General features: G+C 48.2%; 1 protein-coding gene across 1 annotated transcript in view; it reads left to right on the top strand.

Annotated features, from left to right (window-relative positions):
* The first annotated feature begins 1,396 nt into the window (after positions 1-1,396).
* The window catches only part of Slc15a1 (solute carrier family 15 member 1), a 46,905-nt gene continuing 24,075 nt past the window's right edge, over positions 1,397-24,226 (top strand). Inside the window, exons 1-8 of the mRNA XM_006978765.4 lie at positions 1,397-1,513; positions 15,982-15,998; positions 16,366-16,447; positions 16,543-16,684; positions 17,640-17,759; positions 21,123-21,222; positions 21,435-21,525; positions 23,895-23,978. Coding sequence (XP_006978827.1) covers positions 1,510-1,513; positions 15,982-15,998; positions 16,366-16,447; positions 16,543-16,684; positions 17,640-17,759; positions 21,123-21,222; positions 21,435-21,525; positions 23,895-23,978 — 640 coding nt within the window. The 5' untranslated portion in view covers positions 1,397-1,509. The remainder of the gene's footprint in view (positions 1,514-15,981; positions 15,999-16,365; positions 16,448-16,542; positions 16,685-17,639; positions 17,760-21,122; positions 21,223-21,434; positions 21,526-23,894; positions 23,979-24,226) is intronic.

The raw sequence follows: 24,226 nt of genomic DNA, 5'->3' as shown, positions 1-24,226 counted from the left end.
CTGCTGCTGATCCAGGACCACACCGAAACCCTGATTGGAAGCCGGGTGCTTTCATGGAGGCCCATGATATGAAGCCTATGAACTCAACAACTCAAAGTTCATCTGCAGAGGAGACCAATCAAGGAGGAACCAGCAGCTCACCTCTGTCCCCAGGGCTAACAGCAGGTGTGTGCCTGCCTCCCCATCCGCCCTTTGTGGTCCTTCCACCTGCAACATCGGCTGTTCCTCAGTGAGTATCAACCACTCAAGGGTGGAAGAAGTTTCTTCCTCCTGTGCCCACAGAAGGAAGGGAAGGACAGGTGCAACTGCCTGTGAAGAAGGGCTTCCTCGGCTCCACCCACACAGCACCGCCTCCCAGCAGGGCGGCTGGGAGTTCTCAAGGGCAGATGATAAGGATGATGATCGGATAAACAAAGTGAAGCATAATGGTGCTATAGAAGATCCATCGCCCTTAAAGAAAAGGAGTTCTGACCCATGCAGGAATATGGCTGAGCCTTGAGAAGCCACTAAGAGTGAATCTGCACAGTCCACTCACACAAGGCACCTGCAGGGGTCTAACTCAGAAGGGAAGTTGAGACTGCCAGGGACTGGGGAGCAAATGCAGACAGATGTTTAATGGGACACAGCTTAGCTTGAAAGATGAAGTTCTGTAGATGGATGAAGTTGGCGAATGTACACAATGTCTTCTTAACAGTTAAGATGATCAGCCTACGTTATGCATCTCTCACTGCCGCTTTAGGACAGCTGTGGGGTGTGAGAGGGGTAACTCTCACCTGTACACAGCTATAGATGAGCTGGGGCTGGGTGGGGAGTCCCTCCTCAATAGATAAATGAATAAATAATCAGCAAACAATTGAAACTCACTTTCATTTCCACCGTAATGCTCCTCTGTAGGCTTCCAAAGCCCAAACCTCCTCAAGGCTGAGCAGAAAGATGGACATGCCAAGTGTCCCACTCTGTAATCCCAGAGCTGGGGTGGGGAGGGTGGGGGAACAGGACTCCAGGTCTCTTCTGCTGCGGAGCAAGTTTGAGGACACAGACATACACAAAGGTAGAGCGGTTCTCTGAGCTGTTTGCAAAGTGGGGTCCCAGGACCAGCACAAGCCCTTTAGACTGTCAAACAAGCAGGTTCTCGGCCCCAGTTTGGCTCTCTTGACTCAGCAAAATCTCAAGGTGGTGCCTGGCGACACACATTTTAACAAGCCTCCAGGTGACAACTCACAAAGGGAGTCCTTGGTTCCAGATCTCTCCAGCTGCCCCTGTCACTTGGGACATTTGCACCTATCCTGTCCCTTAGGGTTTTGGGAGCAGCGTCAGGGACAGGTATCCCGCAGCAGCCAGGGTTTATGCGATGTTAACCTCGGCTCCTTCAAGGGTGGAGCCCCGGCCGGCCCCGCCTCACACTCCTACAGCCCCACAGGTAGCCAGCTGGGCAGGGCCTGGAAACAAAGTCAGGGAGGCTCAACTCCTGCTCGCCAGTCACCAGCCCGGAGCCTTGGAGCCGCCACCATGGGTACGTGAGCATGGGCAGCTGGGGCGGGGTCTCCGGGAGCAGGGACACTTCTGTCGCGGGACGCCGCCGCCCGAGATTGCGGAGCAGGTGCCACCGGGCGGGCGATGACTCCTCGCTGGCAACAGGGAGCAGACTGGCTGGAAACCTAGGCACAGGGTTTTGAAGTCCCCTCCTAGGCGGTCAGACGCCAAGGCTCGGGGAATAGATGGCAGTACCCGCCCCCCGCCTGCCTCTTAGAGACTCGGGTTTTCATTCTCTCGGTGCCAAGTGGCTGTGGCCTTGGAGTTGGACTGAGTTCTGCGGGTGATGGCAGAAAGGGGCGGTGCTGGGGGCCTGGAGGAGCCCGGTGGGGGTGTCGTTGCTCTGCCCTTGCCTCTAGCTGAGAGAGTGACCCTGGAATTCTCAAGGGAATCGCTGGCCCCAGGGTAAGTCAGTCCTGGCCTTCTTCTGGTTCTACCGCGTTCCTCAGATTTAAAAGACGCACGAATCCAGTAGCCCATTCTTGAGCAGTCCGTAATAGGCCTGCCCTGCCTCAAAGTAAGCCGGCTCTGGAAGTGACTGAGAACCACAGACCTGAGGCCACCGGTTCCCTTAAGGCTGGGATAACAAGCTGACTCCCCCAAAGCCCGGCTCTGATGGCCAGCCCCTGCTTTGCAGGCTGCGCGGGCACAGGCTGCGGAGAGCCAGCGTAGCCTGCTCGCATCGTGTTCATTTTACCTCGCTACCCTCGCGCCTCACTTCCTACCGGACCACACCAGGAGTTTTGGAGATCGCAGCAAGGGAGTGGTCACACATTGGACGTTAGCTGTAGCAAACTGCTGTGGGGGAAAGAGTTCTCGGGTCCTTTTAGATGGAGGGCATCAGACTACGGACCGCATCCAGCTTCTAAGAGGAGCTCCGGATCCCACTCCCACGGCCGCGCTTGTAACATTTCGTGGGGCTGCTTGACCTGCCCGTGTCCGACTCTGCTATCAGGGGCCTGGCTTGTCACGGGATTCGCATTGTGTGACATGTGGTTTGCGCTTCTAACAGAAGGCTCTGGTGAGGACAGTTCTCAGAAACCTGGAAGAAAAGAGTATAGAACTGACTTTAAAAGCATAGGGCCCCAAAGGAATGGGTGTTTCCTTATTTGTAAACTTCCTCAACTGGAGTTTTGCCGCAGGGGTTGCCTGGCATGAGAAGAGCAACCAGTGGTCTACATTCAAACCAGGGTTTGGTTTGTAGACATCTCAGCTTCCCAATGTCAAGAGCAAGGAAATGGAAAAGATAATTAAAAAGTGTTGGGGGGGGGGGGGTGTTGCAGTGACTTGCTCTCTTGAAAACAGTTGTCCGCAGTTAGATTGTGTCAAAGTTGTTTCAGGTGCTGTGTGATGGACCATGACCCTAGAAATACTTGGTGAGTGAACGAAAGAGCAGAAACTGGTGGAGGAAGCGGTGCTCCAGCTGCCCACTGCTTCACTGTGGTGTCCACACCTGGGACCCTCCCTCCCCCTGGAAATCCAATGACTGGGGAGGAGGGACCTGTGAGTCTGTAGCACTCACAGGCAAGGCTGCCTGGGATGTGGGCATTCATGGCTGAGCCTGACCGTGTCTGATGGAAATCTTAAACCTCAGACTTGTTTTTAAGCGGAGATCAGCAGTCTTTTCTGAGCGGGACCAGTGGTAGTGACGCCTGGGCTCTGTCCTTGGAGGGCAGAAACAGCCGCAGACACTGTAAACACGTGGGTGGAGCTATCCCAATAAAACCAGGTACAAGCATTGACGGTCAGGTTTTGTATGGTTTTCTTTTCACTTTTAGTTGTCTTTTTAAAAAAATACTCCTTTTAAATTTTTATTGAATTTTTTTATTTACTGTGTACATGTGCATACACACATCTCATCCACTCTTGTGTTTTTTGAGACAAGAGTCTCATTCTATAGCTCAGACTGGCCTGGACCTCAACTATGCAGCCCAGACTAGCCTCAAACTCATAACAATCCTCCTGCTTCAACCTCCCAAGTGCTGGGATTACAAGTGTGAGCCAACAGACCTTACATTTGTATAATTTCCCATGTGCTCACAAAACAGCCTTCATTTTTCTCCATCGTTTAAAATGGCGCATCAGTCTTAGCTCCTGAGCTAGTGTAGTACTGAGCCCATGTCTGCTGACAGCTGACTGAAGGAGGGCATGCTGGAAGAGAGGCGCTGTCCACACCGCTGGTCTCTCCGGGCTGACTGAACACCAGAAACACTCACAGACTGGGGAGAAGCCTCAGGAGAGAGCAGCCAGGTCACCGTTGGGAGGCCGAGGAGACATGCTTTCAGGATTTCTAAGACTTGGTGTCTTTCCTGTCATCACTCTTATCTAAAACTCTACAAAAGGTCGTGCTGGATGTGATGCTGCTGTGGAACTCATTTGACAGGCCAGTTCACTCACGTACTTAAGTCTGGCTCTGACAATGAGGTACAATGGTCAGGCTCTGAGAAGTCTGCTTCCTCAGTGCAGCGTGCTCTACCACATGCCTTCCTCAGATCTCAGCCTTGTTTGTACAGCTTAGGAGTCTTCCCAAGCCAGCCTCTTGCTTGGGTGTGAGGGGATGAACCAGCCTTGCCTAACCTCCCACCTGGCCATTTAAAAGTCCTTCCTCATTCTCTCCAGTGTGCAGGGCTGAAGTGCAGGGAAGCTGGCATGCTGCTCCAAGCTAGGAGTGATCAGCTCGCAGCTGAGGCTTCTTCTCAGGTGGATGGAGACCTGACTAGCAGCTAAGCTGCGGTCTTGCTAACATTTCTAATTTTATTTTTACCTTTTTTTTTTTCTTTTTTGAGATGAGGTCTCAATTCAAATGCTTTGTATCTGAAAATGATCTTGACCTTCTAATCCTCCTGCCTCCACTTCCCAAGTGTTGGGATTACATTTTATGTGGTGGCAAGATCAAATCTTGCCCGTGCTGCGCAGACACTCTACCTGCCATGTTCCATCCCTGGGAGGCTTTCTAACTTTAGCACACAGGAACTCACCTGGATGAGCACCATCTCTAGGACCCTGGCTCCACGGAACTGGGATGGGAGCTAAGGATGGGCCGGTACACAGGCTCTGAGGATGCCCTGTTGCTGGTCCTGGGACCCCACTCTGAGAATGATGGTTTACAATGACTGGCCGCGCTCTCTTCTCCTTGACCCTTACCCGTGTTTAAATGTTGCTATTGTGTTCCAGACATTAGATTGTGGTAATAATTAGTGTGGCCTGTGCCCCGGGTACATGTGAGTACATGTCCACTGTGATGGGTAGATTTGTGGCAGTTTGGAAAATGACTGTGGAGGCAGGGGAATCAAGATGCGGTGATGGTCCACTGTGGCTGGCAGCGTAAGCCTAAGTCCCTGATTTATGCAGATGTTTACTTCCCATGGAAGGCCATAGACCAGTCCCTCCTGGAAGCAAATCATATCCTTGGGGCAGGAACCAATAGAAACATTTCTGTCCTCTGGATTGCTGCTGAGATAAAGGAGAGCACAGGAAGCAGCTGATGATGGAGTTATAAGATGGAGGAGTGGCCATCTTCCTGCTAAATCTTGGCTTTGCCCTTCACACTTCCAGGAGCCGCCTGGGTCGGGGGAAAATATCACCATCTCATTTTCTCAGGTTTTCTGATTTTTAACTTTCCTTCTGCCCTTGAAATTACTGAGGCATCTCATGAAGAACAGAGAACAGATCTAGGGCTTATGCATTTAGCCACTCCAGCTCCAGGAAACTTCACTAGCCGAAGGGCACATTCCCATTCTGTTCTCCAAGGAGAACCGCTTGGGACAGAGTGGCCACATACCATGGAATCATGCTTAGCGACTGGGACTTCTCAACTCTGTTGTGTTCCCACTCGGGGTCCAGAGCTCCATGACACAGTGGCAAGTGGATTCTATCCCTGGCCGGAGGGAAAGTGGGTAGGTTTCTCAGGTGAGCCGATAAAGAAACAAAAACAAGGGTGAGTCCTAAGGGACATCTGCAGTCCCGCCCTGGTGACAGAAAGGAGTAAGGGCAATGTTATCAGGAGCCAGTGATGAGTGACTCAGAGAACCCTGTAATGCTGACACTGTTGCAACACAAGGAACCGGAGAGTCTGTTTTGTAACCTTGTCCCTTGGTTTACAAGCACAGCTGCTCCCGGCTGGCAGGACAGAAGTGAAGCATGTCTCAGCACTTGGAACTGGAAAGATGCCTCAGCAGTGAGGAGCACTTTCTGCTCTTCCAGAGGACCCAAGTTTGGTTCCCAGCACCCACATAAAATACCACCTGAATTCCAGCTCCAGGGGCGCTATCACCATCTTCTGGAATCTGTGGCCACTGCACTCACATGGCATATGTATGCACTCTCTCTCTCTCTCTCTCTCTCTCTCTCTCTCTCTCTCTCTCTCTCTCTCTCTCTCTCTCTCTCTCTCACACACACACACACACACACACACACACACATCTTTTTTAAAACAGAAGAAAAAGTACACTGTCTGGGGGAGGAGGAACAGGATCTTCCCCAGACTTCAGAGGCGGGAGGTTTTCCAGGTGTTTCCACTGAAGCCTGCCTGCAGCTCCCCCACCAGCTTGCAGGAGATTTCCACCTACTGGATAGTATGTGGGTGGAGGTGCTAATGAGCATGCGCCTCCCTAGGAGGTTTTGGTTCAAGAATCAGACTCAAGACTGGAAAGGATACAAAGGTAGGAAAGCCCATCCCACGGGTCTCAAACCAAACCATTTAAAATGCCCGCAGTCTGCCCACAGCGACAAGCTTTTGTAACAAGCTCTGTTGGAACTCATCAGCGGTTCACTTGTAAATTTGAGACATTTTTGAGGAAAAGAATGCCCTCTGTTCAAGCCAAACACATGAACTCACATGGTGCGATCCTTTCCTGTGGCTCCCATAACTAAAGCGGCACAGTGTTCTAAAACGGGAGTGTGTTTTCTCATAGATATGGGAGCTGGGAGTTCAAAGTCAAGGTGTTAGGAAGTGATGCTCTGTCTGAAAGCTGGGGGGAGGGGGGGCAGCTCTGATCCAGGCCTTTCTCTTGGCTTCTGGCGACCCTGAAGCCACTGGCTCGGGGACACTGCTTCAGTCTATTTCCACTGCCACATGGCCATCTTCCTTCTGTGGGTCTTTCTCCATCTCTTCCCTTGTAAGGACATCACCACACTGGATTAACAGCCCACCCTCTCCCACTCAACCTCACCTAGATGAATTATCTTTGTAGCAAGCTTATTTGCAAAAAGGTCATATTGTGAGATTCTGGGAAGCACTGTGTAACCCACACATAATACCAAGAAAATGTGTTATATTGCATACATACCGTATTAAGTTGTATTATATATAGCACATAAAGATGACTGTATTGGGGTCAGCAGCAGCAGCCCAGGTGTCACCTTGGGTAGCCAGTGACTCCCCAGCAACATAGATGGACTTTCATGTCACAGTCACAGTCAATCCTAAACAACCAATTTAGTAATGGAAAGGGTATGAGAAAAATTACCCCCATGATATAGGTAACATCAGGCAAAATCTATGCGGGGTGTGGTGATGCACATCTTTAATCCCAACACTCAGGAAGTAAAGGTGTTCAGATCTCTGTGAGTTCAAGGCCAGCCTACTCTACATAGTGAGTTCTAAGACATCCAGGGCTACAGAGTGAGAACCTGTCTCAAAACTCAGGCAGAAATGTATCAGGTGAAATCACAATCACTTAAACTGTTAAAGTAAGCACAGGCAACTTACCTCATTATTCTAAAACTTGGGACATTGCTCTGAAAGTCTGTGTTAGGGGGAGGATGGGGCGGGAGTCAAGTCTCCAGGCAGTCTGTGCATAATGTTCAGTCATTGATATACTTTTTATTTTTAAAGTAGCCATTTCTTCTGCTTGTTCATCCCCAGATCGTAAGACTGGGGGGAAAGTTACTTAACACTTACATGGAGCATTATTAAATAATAGGTAACAAAATTTAAAATGCACACACTTTACCAACTTCTAGAAGTTTCTTATCTTTTCACATTAGCAATGAGGTGTGTGCAATCTAAATGTCAACAAGGAAAGCATTTTCTTTCTGTCTCGAGCCTTTCAGATTAATTTTGCCATAGTGAAGCAGGTTTTAATTTTCTAGTCCTGATTCATCACCTTAAGAAAAGAAAGTGTTGTGTAGGAAAGTTGTAGTCTCAGTTGTCTTTGAAACAAACTCCTCAAAAGACCAAAGGCTAATTCCTTTTAATTTAACAATCTATAGATGTTGTTTTCCCCTGTGAAAATATATTTTGTGTATCGATACAGCATGCCCACACACATTCCTGCTGCCAGCAGGCAGGTTTCTGTCCCCACTGGGGATCTCCAAGCTGAGCTGGAGGGGGTGTGTCGCCCCTGCAGCCACCTTCCTCTTGCTTCTGTCTCCCTCCAGAGGTCTCTCCTCTTTAATCAAGGAATACAGCCATCTCTTCTGTGTCGGCCAAATGCTTAGTCTAAGCCTTAGGCTGAGTCCTGACCCAAGGGTGTCCTGCATGCAGTAAAATATCCAAGTGTAGATAAAGAAACCAGCTTGGGGAGCAAGGGTTATGTCAGTTACTTTCTATTGCTGTTACAAAACACCATGACCAAGGCAACTTATAAAAGACAGCATTTACTGGGACTCACAGTTCCAGAGGGTTAGAGTCCATGACCATTGAGGAGGGGACATTGGTCACAGGCAGGTAGGCATGGGTCTGGAGTGGTAGATGAGAGAGTTTATGTCCTGATCCATAAGTGTGAGGGATGAGGGGAGGGAGGGAGGTTGGGAGGGAAGGAGAAAGGGGGGAACCTAATTGGGATGGTTTGAGTTTTTAAAACCTCAAAGCTGGCAGCGGTGGCGCATGCCTTTAATCCCAGCACTTGGGAGGCAGAGCCAGGTGGATCTCTGTGAGTTGGAGGCCAGCCTGGGCTACAGAGAGAGCTCCAGGACAGGAACCACAACTATAGTGAGAAACCCTGTCTCAAAAAACAAAACAAAAAACCTCAAAGCCCACCCCTAGTGACGCATCCTCCAACAAGGCCACACCTCCTAATCCTTCCCAAACAGTTCCACTAACAGGGGACCAAGCATTGAACTATATGAGCCTATGGGGGCCATCCTTATTCAAACCACCGTAGTTTACCATTGTGATGCCTAGGGAAACAGTCTTACTGAGCACCTGGTCCCTGTCTGTATCTGGGCAGAATTTAGGACTACTTCCTGGGTCTTTTGTTTCATTACATAGCAACTCTGGCCTGCTGGCCTTTTCGTGCCATGAAGCAATCTGGGACTGAATGATCTCTGATCTTGTCCAAGGACAGCTGGATCCTGTGGCCCACAATACCCTGTCTGCTGAGTCACAACAGAAGATGTGCTCAGAGAATCATGTCTGGTTATAAGACAAGATTGTGTGCATGTAGGCACACACATTTGTAGAGGCCAGAAGTTGATGTCAAGGACTTTTTTGCTTTTAGTTTTTAGGTTGGTTTGTTTGAGACAAGGTATTCCTGTGTAGCCTTGCCTATCCTGGAACTCACTCTGTAGACCAGGCTGGCCTCAAACTCACAGAGTGCTGGGATTAAAGGCATATGCTACCATGCCTAACAATGTCAACTGTCTTCCTTAATCTCTCTCCACCTTATTTTTTCAGACTCTCTGTTTCTTACCTGTTTATCAGGCTGGCTGGCCAGTGGGCTTTGGAGGTCCTCCTGTCTCTGCCTCTGTAGTGCTGGGATTTACGTGCTGTTTGCCATGCCTGGCTTTTTCTGTGAATCTTGAGAATCTGAACTTAGGTCCTTATAAATATAAGAAACTACTGACTAAGCCATCTTCCTGGTCCTTTAGAAACCTTTTTAAAGGATGAGGGATGTTGCAACATAAAGTAACAAGTGGTACATAGCAAGCAGCCTTTGACCGTTATGGGCTGGGATAGGTATCCCCAAAGTTCATATGTAGAAAAGTCAGGCCCCTAGTACCCAGAATGTGAACTCTCTATAGACCAGGACAGTTGCAAATGTGACCAGTGAAGAAGAGACCATGGAGTGGGGTACAAGTTCAGAATAACTAATACCTTCATTAGAGGGGCAAATATTGGCATAGACACATACACGAGAAGGAGGCTGTGTGGGCATGAAGACAATGCTTCTATAAACCCCCCAGAGAGGTCCAGAACATTCTCACTCTCCAGCACAGAATACAAAAACTCTGACAACACTTTGATCTCAGACCTCTAGCTTCCGGGACTGTGAAGCAATGATCTGGGCTGGTTTTGAACCACCAGCATCATGTGATACCTTGGATTATAATCCTACAAAATGCTTATGCTGTCCGGGAGCTGTGCCCCGAACCTAAGCAGTGGATGCCAGTTGAGAGCACACATGAGACAGAGCATGGCCTGACTGACGGATGAGAACAACACCAGTAGGTCGTCCAGAAAGAGTGCCCTGGCATCTGGCCTGCAGCACAGACGTGTCAGGAGCTGCTGCTGGCACTGAGCTGTGTGGTGCCCACTGCTGAGGAACTGAGGCTAGGCAGCCGTTAGGTGGCTCTCTGTTCCATGCCCATCACACGTGTTGAGACTCAGGAGGTGCATGGGGTCTGGACTCATCACAGGCCTCCCCTCCCCCTGTGTCCCAAGAGGACTATAAGCCTTCTGCCATGACTCAGATCAACCATGGACAATCTGGTCTTTGGTAAGGTCCCTAGCACTGAGCTGATCCTTTTAGCATTTAGGTAGCTTTCTTTGTTCTTGGAATGTTTGTTTTTATTTAAGATAGGATCTCTCTACATAACACTGGCTGTCCTAGAATTCACTATGTAGCCCAGGCTGGCCTTGAACTCAGATATCTGCCTGCCTCTGCCTCCCCATCACCATCCCTGGCTTCTCTTGCTTTGGCAGTGAATGGTATGGAAAGGACAATCCCCGATGCCATCATCATGCCATTGCTTCTTTGTATGGTGGTTAAAGGCACCCATTGAATAACTCAAGATAAAGTTCATATTTCAAGATCTGTAAGGATATCAGCAAAGTCCCCTTTTCCGTGGAAGAAAAGATGCCCAGAGGGTAGGGTGCTGATATTTTTAGAAGTGTTAGGAAATAGTTTTTCTCCATCTGAAAGTAGGGGTTCCTTTCTCAGACCTCAGCAAATGCTTTGTTCTTCCAAGATCCCAAATCCAACTTCTGGAAGTGCACTCTGTGGCCCGAGGGTCGCTGAGTGATCTCAGCTGAGTGCCATACGATGTTCTGACCATGGATGGCATATGCCCAGAAGGTTACAATATGCTGTAGACCTGTGATAGGTTGTACCATCCAGGTTTTTGTAAATACACTCCATAATGTTTGAGCAATGATGAAAATATCATCATGATCTTTGCTATCAATGATGAAATACATTTCTCAGAACACATCCCATTAAGCATCTCTCACTGTATTGATTTCTAGGTAACAGAACACTGCTTAGAGACTCTAACCTACATTGTTTAAAATGTGCTCTGCATAAATCACAGGAAATGTTCTTGTTAACAGAGAAATGTTTTTAAGTGGTGGTCTCACACAGTCTCATTTTTCCCTGCTTTCTCTGTCCCTCCACTGCATTCCAAAGTTAGTAACAAGAGAAATGCGGAATATATCCTGACAGTTATTAAATTTTGTCTAAATTTTTTAGACAATAGAAAGTAAAAATCTATTAGGCATAATAACAACAAAAGCCAATGTTTAGTCAGTGATTAGACATATTGGCACCACTGAGCTTTCTAGATAAGGGTACCTGGAGTCTAGATGTGGCCCTGATCATACTTACATCTCTAAGTGATCTAGGAGCTGTTCTGGAAACATGGAGTCACTCCAACATGCTGACTGAGTGTAGTGACCAGGATAACCACCACACCGATGGACTGAAGTAACCAAGTCATGTTGAAGTTGAAATCAGATTGAGAGAAAATTATTTCGTACCACTTCTAAAAATACCTGCGTCTGAGTTCAGATCAAGTCTGAACTTTTGGTCCCTAGTTCTGCACTTGACCTTTCTATGATAGCTGTCCTGTTCACAAAGGTACATTCGGATAAGAAACATTGACTTTGGTGTGTGGCCAGCAGATAGCTCTGATTTCTATTAAAAGCTCTGAGCGACCTCTGCCCGGGAATAATAAAGGCAGTTCTCAGGAATGCACACCTTTCAAAACACAAAATGCTTCCCGTAGGATGGCTGGGCCCTGCCTCTCAGGCTTCTGTTTGAGTGAGGCTGGACATTTCCTTTTCCATGATGAAATTCTAGGTGTGATGATTGGTCAGCTAAGGTCTCAGCCCGCTGAACATTTCCCATAACCGTATATACATTGCATATAAATCAGTGCTAGGTGATGTTTAACAGAAATAGAGTTACGCTGTGGAGATACAGGGTCCTCCCTTGTGAGCCAGAGCACTAGGGGCACGAGAAAGGCACCAATATGGTAAAACTCACCCTGGCTCTGTGGACTCTGGGCCTTTTTCCATCTCACTCCTTGCTCTGTCCTTAGAGCACCATGGGGAGGTCGTATTCTGTGAGGTTTAAGTAGATGAAGCATTGGGGGCACTGCTGTACCTTCAAGAGCACAAGCCACCCTGCAATAAATCAGGGCACTGAAGAACACCCACAGCCTGGTTTACCTCCTCCGCCCTGTTCCCTGGGCACTAACTCTTCCTTGTGTGGGAATGAACGGTGGCTGAAGGGAGTGTCTGTAGCTGGTGCACTGTATTACCATGTTCTATCAAGAAGAGGGTGGCATAGGAGGTTATGTACCCCAAAGACTAGGCAAGCGTGGATGATGAGAAACTATGGAGCTGGTCCCCCGGGAATGCTCAACCATCAAGTGTGAGGGGGAAAAGACACCAAAGAGAGAGTGACGGAGGGTGGAGAGGGCAGACCTCTGAGAAGTAGTGGCTGTCGCCCAAGCCTACAGCTGAACTGGAGTGATCCCATAGGGGTGGCTTCAGGAAATCACCCCTCCCTCTCATCGACCCAGGGCTCCTCATAGGCCAAGCACAGCGGAAGTTGTCAGGTCCTAGGGATGAACAGAAGGAGAATGCTCAGCCAGGGAATGTGGAGTGGGGGTGGGGAATGGGGAGTGGGGATGTGGGGTAGTTACTTTTCTCACTGCTGTGACAAAATACACGAAAAAGGAAATCTGAGGAAGGGAGGGTTTATTCGGGCTATCTGAGTGTACAGACCATCACAGCCAGGAAAGTCCATCACTGCGGCAAAAGCATAGTCACGTGACCTCCACAGACAGAAAGTAGAGAGAGATGACATCTGGTGCTCAGCTCAGCTTCCCCTGGTTCAATGCAGGACCAGCCCAAGGGTGCGGTTCACACTCAGGACAGGTCTTCCCTCCTCCTCAGTTCAACCTCTCTGGAAATACCCTCTTAGCACGCCCAGGGATCTGTTGCCACAGTGACGTAGATCTAACCAAGATGGAAGTTAAGATTAACCACCACATAGATCGAGTTTCAGGTCAGGATCTGAACTCTGCTTGAAGATTGAGACAATCGACTCTTTGGAGACCTTTTTTAGTGAACACTGAATTGTCATTCAGGACAGTACCATTCAAGACTGAAGAGTCTAGGATGGTTGTTGTTGGTTTTTGCTCTTTGGGGGGGGGCCTGCCACCTAGCTCCCAAATAAATACACATGGAGGCTTATTCTTAATTATAAATGCCCAGCCTTAGCTTGGCTTGTTTCTTGCCAACTTTCCTTAACTTTAAATTATCCCATCTACCTTTTGCCTCTGGGCTTTTTCCTTTTCTTACTTCTGTATATCTTACTTTCATACTTATTCCATGACTGGCTGGGTGGCTGGCCCTAGCATCCTCATCTCCTTGTTCTCTTGCTCCTTCTCCTCCTTCTTCTCCCTCCTCCCAGACTTCTCTATTTCTTCTCTCTGCCTGCCAGCCCTGCCTGCTTTGCTATGGGCTGTTCAGCTCTTTATTAGACCATCAGGTGTTTTAGACAGGCAAAGTAGCACAGCTTCACAGAGTTAAACAAATGCAACATAAAAGAATGCAACACTTCTTTACATCATTAAACAAATGTCCCACAGCATAAACAAATATAACACACCTTAAAATAATATTCCACAATAGATGGTAGTGTCTCCAATTTACTAATGCAGTAAGCTGGGAGAGAAACCTTCACATAAACTTTTTTTTTACACTGTCTGTGTGCATGTTTGTATCAGTCAGAGGAAACTTTGAACGAGTCTGTTCTCCTAACGTGTAGATTCTGTGACTTGAACCCAAGTCTTCAGCCTTGGTGTCAGTGCCCTTTCTGTCTGAGCCATCCATCTTGCTGGCCCCTCATGGGCTCTTATAGTAGCCTTACGAAGCAGGTGGCATTCTTTATCTTCATTTCAACTGTCCAGTTATCCAGGCTTGCCTGGGACCCCAGATGCCAGCTGGCAGAACTGAGGTTCAATCTCAAGTCTGACCCCTTGGCTCTCTTTCTGCACACGGCACTTTGAAGTAGCCCTTCCATCAAAGATCTCTTAACTGGGAAAAACCCAGTTTGGTTATGGTGTGGAAGCTCTCGCTCCAGCTTCTACAGCAAGAAGAATTGAAAACTGGAGTCCGAGGAGATCAGGGTGGTGTGATTTCCTTCCTCAGATCAAGGACTAAAATATCATCAAACAGACTCTGAAGTGGGAAAAACACAAGACCAGCTGGTGTGGTGCCTGGGGTCACAGCTAAGCTGGGCAAGTGGAAAGGGCCCTCAGTTCAGCTGACAGGAACAGGAAGGGAAGTGCCTGTCAGGGAGGTGAGTGGGGGCTGGTTTGCCGGGAGCCATATGATCTAGGTCAAGAAAAGAGTTCCTCCCACAGAACTCGGGTTTTGCTTATTGTTGGGGTGGATCTGGGAGTTACACAGACTGACAGTACATGGTGGGAATCCTGGGAGGAAGAGTTGTGAATGGAGAGACTGAGGCAGGAGCAGCCGTGGACCAGTACCTGCCCAGCTTCTGCCTTTGGTTTCTGCTCGGGATAGCTAGCTGGTCTTCCTGGTTCTCAGGGCCAGAGAAATGATAATCTTTACATATGGATATCTGTCAGGCAACAGGACCACAGCTTACACGTGCTTCTCAAAGTGTGAGGTCTCCAGACTGCATCCACATGACCATGGAGCTTGTTTGAGAGCCAGATTCTCCCGACATCTTAATACAAGGCACAGTGACCAATGTGGGTTCTAGCCGAGCTCTCTCCTGAGTTCGCTCTGCTGCAGGACAGGGCGCAGGGGCCACAACTGGCGCTCAAGGATTACTCATAATCCTCCAGTGCAGCAGTTTTCAAAGCATGCGGCCACTGGCGACTGGTTAGAAAATGCAGTCACGTGTGTCTGCCAGACCTACTGAGTCAGCAGCTCTAAGCAGCACAGCAGTCCTGTTCTCACAAAGCCCCGGAGAGTCTCAGGAACAGCTGGGTCTGTAACTCACCACTGCTGAGCCGTTGACTCCTAACAGAGGCAGGAATGCCTCAGGAGCCCTAGCCGCAGAGAACTCTAAGATGAGACCAATGAGGGCTGGGAAACAGGAAGAGGGTGGGTTTCCCCCCTAAAAAGGGACACAGTGGTGACAGATAGTGATAAGTATGGAGCAATGTGTAGGTACAGGGAGCAGAGAAGATTTAGTGAAGACCAGAGACAAGGGTGTAGAACACCCCAAAATTCAGAGGAGGGAGGCAGAGGAGCAGAGGTCTCTGCCTCTGAGGCCATGGGGCTGAAGATGCTCCTCAGATCTTAGGTTTGGGTTCTCATGCTTCGTTGTTTTTGCCGACTTCTAACAATAGCCTGGCTCACTGTCTGTACTGTAAAAGAGATAGGGATGTTAAGATGGGTAGCATGCTTCTTCCATTGAGAGACTCCATCTAGAGGGGAGGCAAGAATACGTATGAATGACCCATCATTACAGCACACCGTGTGTGAGCACCAATGCTGAAACTCGAGTGGAGAGGTGTACGTGAAAGGAGGTAGGCACCCAGCAACAGGCTGCCGTCTCCCATGGCATGAAGTGAGAGCACACAACATATGCCGTGAACGAACAGCGGATATCACGGGGTCTCTGCATGGAGAAGGGCTGGAGGGAGGCAGGGTTAGGAGCGGGAAGGAGTGGCTGAATCCTCACTCTGGATTAGGCACCCCAAAGCACGTACACCTCGGCGGTTTAACCCCAGAGGACCCTGATGCCCCGTGAGGTAGTGAAGAACACTGGAATGTCCGGATTTTATAAGAGGCAGCCCTTGAGGTGTTTGAGGAGGGAATGGTTTGGGCATGACTTTCTGAGTGCTGCTTCTCACTCCTGAATGCTCACAAGCATTGCCTGAGATCAGTCCTCACTGCAGATGAAATGTGCAAGTCGAGGCTTGGGATCCCAAAGAACGCCAAAGCTAATTGTTATGAGAAGCCAGGGGAGCTGAGTCGGATGTGAATTTAACATCGGTGTTTTGTTTTTCTTTTAGGGACACCCAAGTCACGGGTGAGTATCCTTTGTCCTTCTCCTGTGTCTCTGTCGTGGAAGTTATACAGTGTTTTGTTCCTCAGTGGCCACAAATGCGCTTTATTCACTCGACACATGCTTTGCTCAGGCCATAGGGGATGGTGGGATGGTCCTGAGTTCTGCGTAAGAGGCCCTCGTCTTAGGAAATGTTTACTTCCTGCTCGTGCTAGTTAATTTACTTCATTGCAGTCTCTGTGTGGGGATGACTAACATAGGCTATAAAAATCACAAAAGTCAAGGTTCTGGGTCAGAATAGAACTGGGACTTGATGAAGTGTGGTGGATCTCTGTCCAGCCTCCAGTGCTGGTGTGCGAGCACATCTGGATGTTGTTTTCCTTTCTGTCAGAGCTGCTTTGGTTACCCCTTGAGCATCTTCTTCATCGTGGTCAATGAATTCTGTGAAAGATTCTCCTACTATGGCATGCGAGGTAAGTTTCGGGCTCACCTCGCCCTTCTGTAAGAGCGCGTGTTCCCTGAGCCAGCCCTAACTCGGTTTCTCTCTTCCACCTGCCCCCGCGGAAAGCACTCCTGGTCTTGTACTTCCGAAACTTCATCGGCTGGGACGACGATCTGTCCACGGCCATCTACCACACATTCGCTGCCCTGTGCTACCTGACTCCAATTCTCGGAGCTCTGATCGCAGACTCCTGGCTGGGGAAGTTCAAGTGAGTGATCGGGACTTTCTCATCACCCAACTTGTGAGCTTTGTGATTTGGGATGATAGGCTGGGTGGGAGGAAGACTCAAGGAAAGAAACTTGTAGGACATCTGCGGCCTTGTTTCTGCTTAATATCATATTCTTAACACAGCACTGGGAATCAAGAAGGTTGTAGATTTGTCATTGTTTACTTTTGTGCCCAGCCACAACCAAACTGTATCATTTTGAAATAGTGGCAAAGACCCTGCTATCACTGGTGAGACTTGGCGTTCAGAGCTGGGAAAACAAAGACTGCCCAATGCTCAGGCCTTGCTGCTGCAGGCTCATGTGGCTTGGAGGAGAGGAAACTGCTGTGAGCACTCACCTAGCCAGAGGACGTCTCGTGGGGCACTACCAGGAAAAGCTTCCTGGGACTTTAGAGAGAAGGAAGATGTTCTCCATAGGCAGAAGCAAGAACAGGCATTCTCTTTAAAGAAGTGTGTCAAGTTGGTCTTGTCTTCTTACCAGGCACAAGACTAGAAACTCCTTTTGTAATTGTTTGAAAATCCCACAGATGTATGTAGTGTTTTTTGATCAAGTTCACCTTGAATTCTTTCCATCCAATTCCTCTCTTAGCCCACCACTTATTCCTTCCCGACGCCATGTTTGGTTGTTTTAACACCTGAGTCCACTCAGTGCTGCCAGGATTAGTGAGTCGTATTGTCCAAAGCTATAAATACTAATTTCTGTGGTAGCAGAGGTCGAAGTGGAGGGAAATTGGAGGTGGGGCTTCCCCTTCTGGGCTCTAGCCAAAATTTCACTCTATGCCCTATGCTCTTCCCTCCTGAGAATCCATATTTTTACCCAGTTTTGAAAAAATGGGTGGATCCATGACAGGACCCTTTGAAGTTTTGCAGGAAGGAAAATGAAAAAGGACAGCTACTGTGCAATTAACTGGGACTTTCTTACCCTTTCTAAACACAGGACAATTATTTCATTATCCATCGTCTACACTATTGGACAGGCGGTCATCTCAGTGAGCTCAATTAATGACCTCACGGACCACAACCATGATGGCACTCCTGACATCCTTCCAGTGCATGTGTGAGTCCTTGGCCACTGCTGCCCCGCCCCCTCTGCTGCCCCGCCCCCTCTGCTGTCCTGCCCCCTCTGCTGTCCCGCCCCTGGTGCCCCACCCTGATGCCCCGCCCCCTCTGCTGCCCCGCCCCCTCTGCTGCCCCGCCCCTTCACTGCTTGCTTATCTGATGCTCTGATGATTTACCTTGTTCCTTGAATGTCTCCAAGAAAGCAGAGAGGTTTTGCCTCCCTAGTCAGTAATGCACAAAAGGCAGTTCAATGGACTAAGAGTTGAGTCCTCAGGATGCCACCACCCTAATGTTTGCTCGCTTTGACGTGAGTTGAGACATCCCATTTGGTGTATGGTCATGCTCGTCTTGTCTTTCTTAGAGGGACATAGCTCCCATAGAACTTGGCCCTCAACACCACCAGCTTTCCTCACTATCCAAGACCTTTAGTTTCTCCCTGTAACCACACAGGTTATTTTTGAGTAGTTTGATAACAGACATTGTCCTAGTCATCTGCTCTGAACTCTTGACAGCAAGGTTTATTCTTGTTGGAGTTAGCCTCCTTCCCTGCAGTCTGGCTCGGTAGACTAACAAAGGTTACTTGCTTGCTTTCTGTTTTTTAACACAGCATCAGCATCCCATGTGCTGGATCATATGTGTGCATCACTGCTGTGGGATGTTAATGTATGTCCTGTGGGAGCCCTTCTTGGGTTCCTTGTGGCGTTACCCAGCAGGTTTGCATAGAGGATGATTGCAGGTGTCTGAGTGCAGGTGTCTGAGATGGTCTGCACTTGGCTGTACTGGGGGATGGTCTGTATGTCAAGTTGCTCTGATTGGTCAATAAATAAAACCTGATTGGTCATGGCTAGGCAGGAAGGATAGGCGGGACTAACAGAGAGGAGAAATAAAAAAAACAGGAAGGCAGAAGGAGACGCTGCCAGCCACTGCCAGGACAAGTAGCATGTGAAGATGCTGGTAAGCCACGAGCCGCGTGGCAAGGTATAGATTTGTAGAAATGCGTTACTTTAAGATATAGGAACAGTTAACAGGAGGCCTGCCACAGCCATACACTTTGTAAGCAATATAAGTCTCTGTGTTTGCTTGGTTGGGTCTGAGCGGCTGTGGGACTGGCGGGTGACAGAGATTTGTCCTGACTGTGGGCAAGGCAGGAAAACTCTAGCTACACATCACTGTTCTCTTAGGACTTCTATTGCTGATGAAACACCAGGATCAAAGCAACTTGGGGAGGAAAGGGTTTATTCAGCTTACATTTCCACATCTCTGTTCATCACAGAAGGAAGTCAGGGCAGGAACTCTAACAAGGCAGGAACCTGGAGGCAGGAGCTGATGCAGAAGCCATGGAGGGGTCCTACTTACAGCTTGCTCCCATGGCTCACTCAGCCTGCTTTCATAAGTATTTCAGGACTACCTGCCCAGGGATGGCACCACCCACAGTGGGCTGGGCCCTCCCCCATCAATCACTAATTGAGGAAATGTCCTTCAGGCTTGCCTACACCCGATCTTACAGAGGCATTGCCTCAATTGAGACTCCCTCCTCCCTGATGACTCCAGCTTGTGTCAAGTTGACATAAAACTATGTGACACAGCTGACCGCTTGTGAACTTGACACAGAAACACATCACTGTTAAGCCACAACCTCCCCTTCCATATTCATCCCCAAGATCACACATTCATATGAACATTACAATATAAAATATTCCAAAATTTCAAAGTCCCTCAGTCTTTAAAAATGTAAACTCTTAAAAGTTCAGTCTCTGGCCAGGTGTGGTGGTGCACACCTCTAATCTCAGCACTCGGCAGCAGAGGCGGGCAGATCTCTGTGAGTTCGAGGCCAGCCTGGCCTACATAATGAGTTCCAGGACAGTCAGAGCTACATAGTGAGATCTTGTCTCAAAAAAAAAAAAGAAAAAAAAAGTTCAAAAATCTCTTTAAAATATCCAAACTTTCTTTTCATGTTCAAAGCCTTTGTAGAACTCCAAGATCTTTTTAAAGGTTTAAAGACTGATTTTGTTCCCTGTTTGTAGTTCAGCTTCCTAGTGTAGGAGTAAGTCATCTTGTGGGTTGTAAAGACAACTGACATTTAAGTTAGTAGCTCTAATGCCCACGTCTCTGACTTTCCTGTTGAACACATTTGCGCCCAGAGGACAGTCATCCGTGCCTGACGCTTGGGCCCAGAGAGGGCAGTGTTGGTGAGGGCATGGACACAGTGGGCAGCACAGACTACCAGCTCTGAGCCAGGCTCTCCCACAAAACAGCGAGGTCACCCTGGAGAGGCCCCCACTACACATGGAGGGGGGCCAGGGCTGGAGAGATGGTTCAGGGGGTAAAGTGTTCGCCATGCAAGCTTGGGAACCTGAGCTCGGATCCCCAGACCCAAAAAAGTGGGCATGGCAGCATGCCTCTGTGACCCCAACCCTGGGGAGCAGAGACAGACAGACAGACACACCCTGGGGGCTTACTGGCCAGCCAATACAGCCAAAATGAAGAACCCCAGATCAAAGAGAGACCTCGCCCATGTAATGTTTAAATAGTTTAAGCAACACTGGCAGCCAAGAGGATGCTTTTTACAGAAGCTGAGGCTTACCGTGCCTCGCTCCTAGCAAGACTCTAAAATCACAAATGCTATGGTTTCCCCTTTCAGACAACGTCTAGGTCAGCATACAAAGTAATGAGCGCTGTGGTGGCATTTTCATACACGCGCTATTATACTTTGTCTTAATTCTGCCTGCTGCCCCATGATTCTTTTTAATTCAGGAGGTAAAATGCTTACAGATAACCTGGAAAATAACAAAAATAAAATTAAAATAAATCATCCTTAGTCCCACAACATATATGCCATTAGTTCTGTTCTTTCCAGCCTCTCCACTGTAAGCAAACAGAGAAGCTCATAGTTCCTAGCCAGATGTCTGCTTTGCAATTAAATCATGTTGCCAATGTCATTATGACTCCATTTTGATTGACACAAGACTTAGGCTTGTTCGATTGGAATTTGTGTCTGCATGTGTGCTGAGAACTAAACTGTGTATACTAAGTATTTACTCTACCACTGAGCTATGCCCTCAGCCCCTTAACTAATATTTCATGCACTCATTCTTTTATTAAAAATGATAAGGCTACCCTAAAGTCCATATATAAATCTTTGTTCAGATTTTAAGCTATTTTCAGTTTCATGGGTGATAAATGATTAGACAAAGATGGTGTCATTTTTGTTCAATGCTCACAGCCTCTGTTCTGGTGCGTTCCCTTCTCAATGAGGCTGAACCTCTGTGATTGCTGCTGCACCTGGCCTTGTAGGGAGACTATGGGGGAGGCTCCTTCCTCCGAGGACCTTTACCCTGCCCTTAAACTGCTCCTTTCCCAGAGCCCTGTCCATGATCGGCCTGGTCCTGATAGCCTTTGGTACAGGAGGAATCAAGCCCTGTGTGTCTGCATTTGGTGGCGATCAGTTTGAAGAGGGCCAGGTAAGAACGTGAACTCCAGGAGCCCCATTCATGACTGACACAGTCCCTAGTGACCACAGGGCTGGAACGAGTCCGATCTCTGTTCCGCTCTTTTCCAGGATACTTGAAAGTAAGATGCTAACCAAACTAAGTCAGACGTGAGCTCAGCTCCCAGCTCCATCATCTCCCATGATTCCCAACAAATGTCACAATCTAACTTTGTTCTATGACAGGAAAAACAGAGAAACCGATTCTTTTCCATCTTTTATTTGGCCATCAATGCTGGAAGCCTGCTCTCCACGATTATCACTCCCATACTTAGGGGTAAGAACCATCTAGAAAGAACTTGGGTTTTCTCTTTCTAATTACGAGAAAGTCGGGTAAAAAGGCCAAGTCTTCCAGGTGTGGTGGCACACACTTTTAATCCTAACACTGGGGAGGCAGAAGCAGGTGGATCCCTGTGAGTTGGAGGCTAATCTGGTCTATACAGAGAGCTCTGGCCCAGCCAGAGTGAGACCCTGTCTCAAAACAAAGGTTAAGTCCTTGTCTTGGTTTTATTTTGTCCCTTTTTCCTTTAATGGCCAAGCTGCCACACATGCTGGGATATTTATCAAAATCTAAACTGTAAACTTTCTTCTACACTTTACCTGCTTCTAGTCTCTCTTGACTTCCTTATTCGAGGACCACTGGAGACTCCAAGTCACCCCCTTCTCACACCATTGATTTTCTAATATTAGACATTTTACGTGGGGAAAGATATTGTCCACAGCAATGTCTGAGAAGACGTAGGGCAGGCTATAGTTGACTTTCGGCTCTTTGCTCTTTACTCCCCTGTGGTGGTGTTTCTGTGAGTTGGGAAGAACTTAATGGGCAAGGTTTGTCCTTTGGTTTCCAAAAGAAATACTCAGAAGTGTGAGAAGTGGCTCATGCTTCTAGTCCCAGCTCTTGAAAAGTGGAAGCAGGAAGCTGTAAGTTTGAGGCTAGCCTACGCTCTACAGTGAGACCCTGCCTCACAGAACCAGGGCATGTAAAAAGAAATTCCCCGGGGCTGGAGAGATGGCTCAGAGGTTAAGAGCACTGACTGCTCTTCCAGAGGTCCTGAGTTCAATTCCCAGCAACCACATGGTGGCTCACAACCATCTGTAATGAGATCTGGTGCCCTCTTCTGGCCTGCAGTCATACATGCTGTATACATAATAAATAAATAAATCTTTAAAAAAAAATTCCCCAAACCAGAGAAATACCAGAGAGGAGTATCAATAACTCTCAACACAACCCAGTCTCTTGTGTTTGTTCACACTCCACTTAGAGCTTGTGAAGTTTCCATGCGGAATGGAAGGTTTTCCGTTATTTGGACAGACTAACAAAGCTGCAGCGCCTTCGGCTGAATCTGGCTAAATTGTGAAATTAGGGTCATGGTTTGAAGATGCCAGGAACTTAAGCCCCTCTGATTCGTGAATTATGTTCCCTCACCTCCTCTCCCACTTCCTGGTTCTTTAGAAGAATGTACAATGAATGTTTGAATTATAGAATGTGTCAACAGTGTAACTTCTTAAAGTAAAATCGTGACTGCACACACATAATAAACTGAACATGTGACAAGGTTCCTATCACTTCATTAGTGACAATCTGGGGAACCACAACCCCTCAGACAAGGATTTGGTTGACAGTGCTTGAGGGCCAGGGCCTTCTGCATTGTCAGGAACGGGACCAGGTGTACAGTCATGAGTGGGAACACTTACCCAACTCCACTTCCCACTACAGGATTTTGAAACATAAACTTTAAGATAAGACCAGAATTCCTGTTGGATCCAATCCTTCCAGAAGGCTCCAACATCCCCCCGAAAGTGTTTGTGGGAGTCCTCTGTTGCCTTTACAAAGCCTTAATGCTTTTCCTCACCGGTCTGAGGGTCTCCAATCTCTGCCCTCAGTCAGAGGTGGCAAACTGCGGGTCACATCCAGGAACCTGCACACAGCCATCAGTTAGCTCTGACTGCGTCCCCTGTGGAGGGAGAGTGAGGAGTTGTGACCAAAGCTAAGTGGACCCTAGACCCCAAAACAGTCACTGTCTGGCCCCTCCCAGCTCGTAGCTGCCACACTGACAGGACACTCACAATATTGAATGATAGTGCATTTGCCTTAATTCACTGAGTCCCACGTATTTGAGTTAGAACGCCCAGGCCACATTTATCTCCACTAGTTATAAAATTCACAGACAGGGGCGGGTGAGGTAGCTAAGCAAGGAAAGGTGCCGGCTGTGAGTCCTGACAACCTGAGTTTGATTCCTAGACCCACACAGGGGAAGGAGCGAATGGAATCCTGCAAGTTGTCTTTTGACCTCTAGATATACTCCATCACACACACACACACACACACACACACACACACACACACACACACACACACACACACACAGAGGGAGAGACAGAGACAGAGACAGAGGGAGAGACAGAGGGAAACAGAGACAGACAGACAGACAGACAGAATAAATGAATATCAAAATTTAAAAATGAAATCCATAGAACAAGCTATGGAGACAGTTTGCCCAGCTGGCAATGACGTCATTAAGGCAAACAGCTAAGTCCAGAACATTAGCAAAAACAACGTGGTGTAATCAGGGAGGGTTTTTAGAAATGGGAACAATATACGCATTAGGAAAAAACTTGATGCTTTTCATCATTATTTCTCCTCAGTTCAACAATGTGGAATCCACAGTCAACAAGCTTGTTACCCACTGGCCTTTGGGGTTCCGGCGGCTCTCATGGCTGTTTCCCTAAGTGAGTAGTAATCAGTTGAACTGACACAAGCCCAGGCCCAGGGCAGGACCCATATTACCATGGCTAATTTTTTTAAGTCCATGTACCAAGTTGCAATGAAATGTATTGTGAAGACCTGCATTGGATGTTTGGCATGCTCTCCTTCTAGGAGAGGAGAAAGTGGAGTGGCCACATTCTGAGGGAACTAGGGTCCTAAAAAGGCTTAGGAGGAGAGGCACCAGCTGATCTGGACATTAGATTTGAGGCCA

Source organism: Peromyscus maniculatus, chromosome 9 (assembly GCF_049852395.1).
Source record: "Peromyscus maniculatus bairdii isolate BWxNUB_F1_BW_parent chromosome 9, HU_Pman_BW_mat_3.1, whole genome shotgun sequence".
Taxonomy (NCBI): Eukaryota; Metazoa; Chordata; class Mammalia; order Rodentia; family Cricetidae; genus Peromyscus; species Peromyscus maniculatus.
The sequence above is the reverse complement of the archived record's forward strand: the minus strand, read 5'-3'. Positions and strand labels throughout refer to the sequence as shown.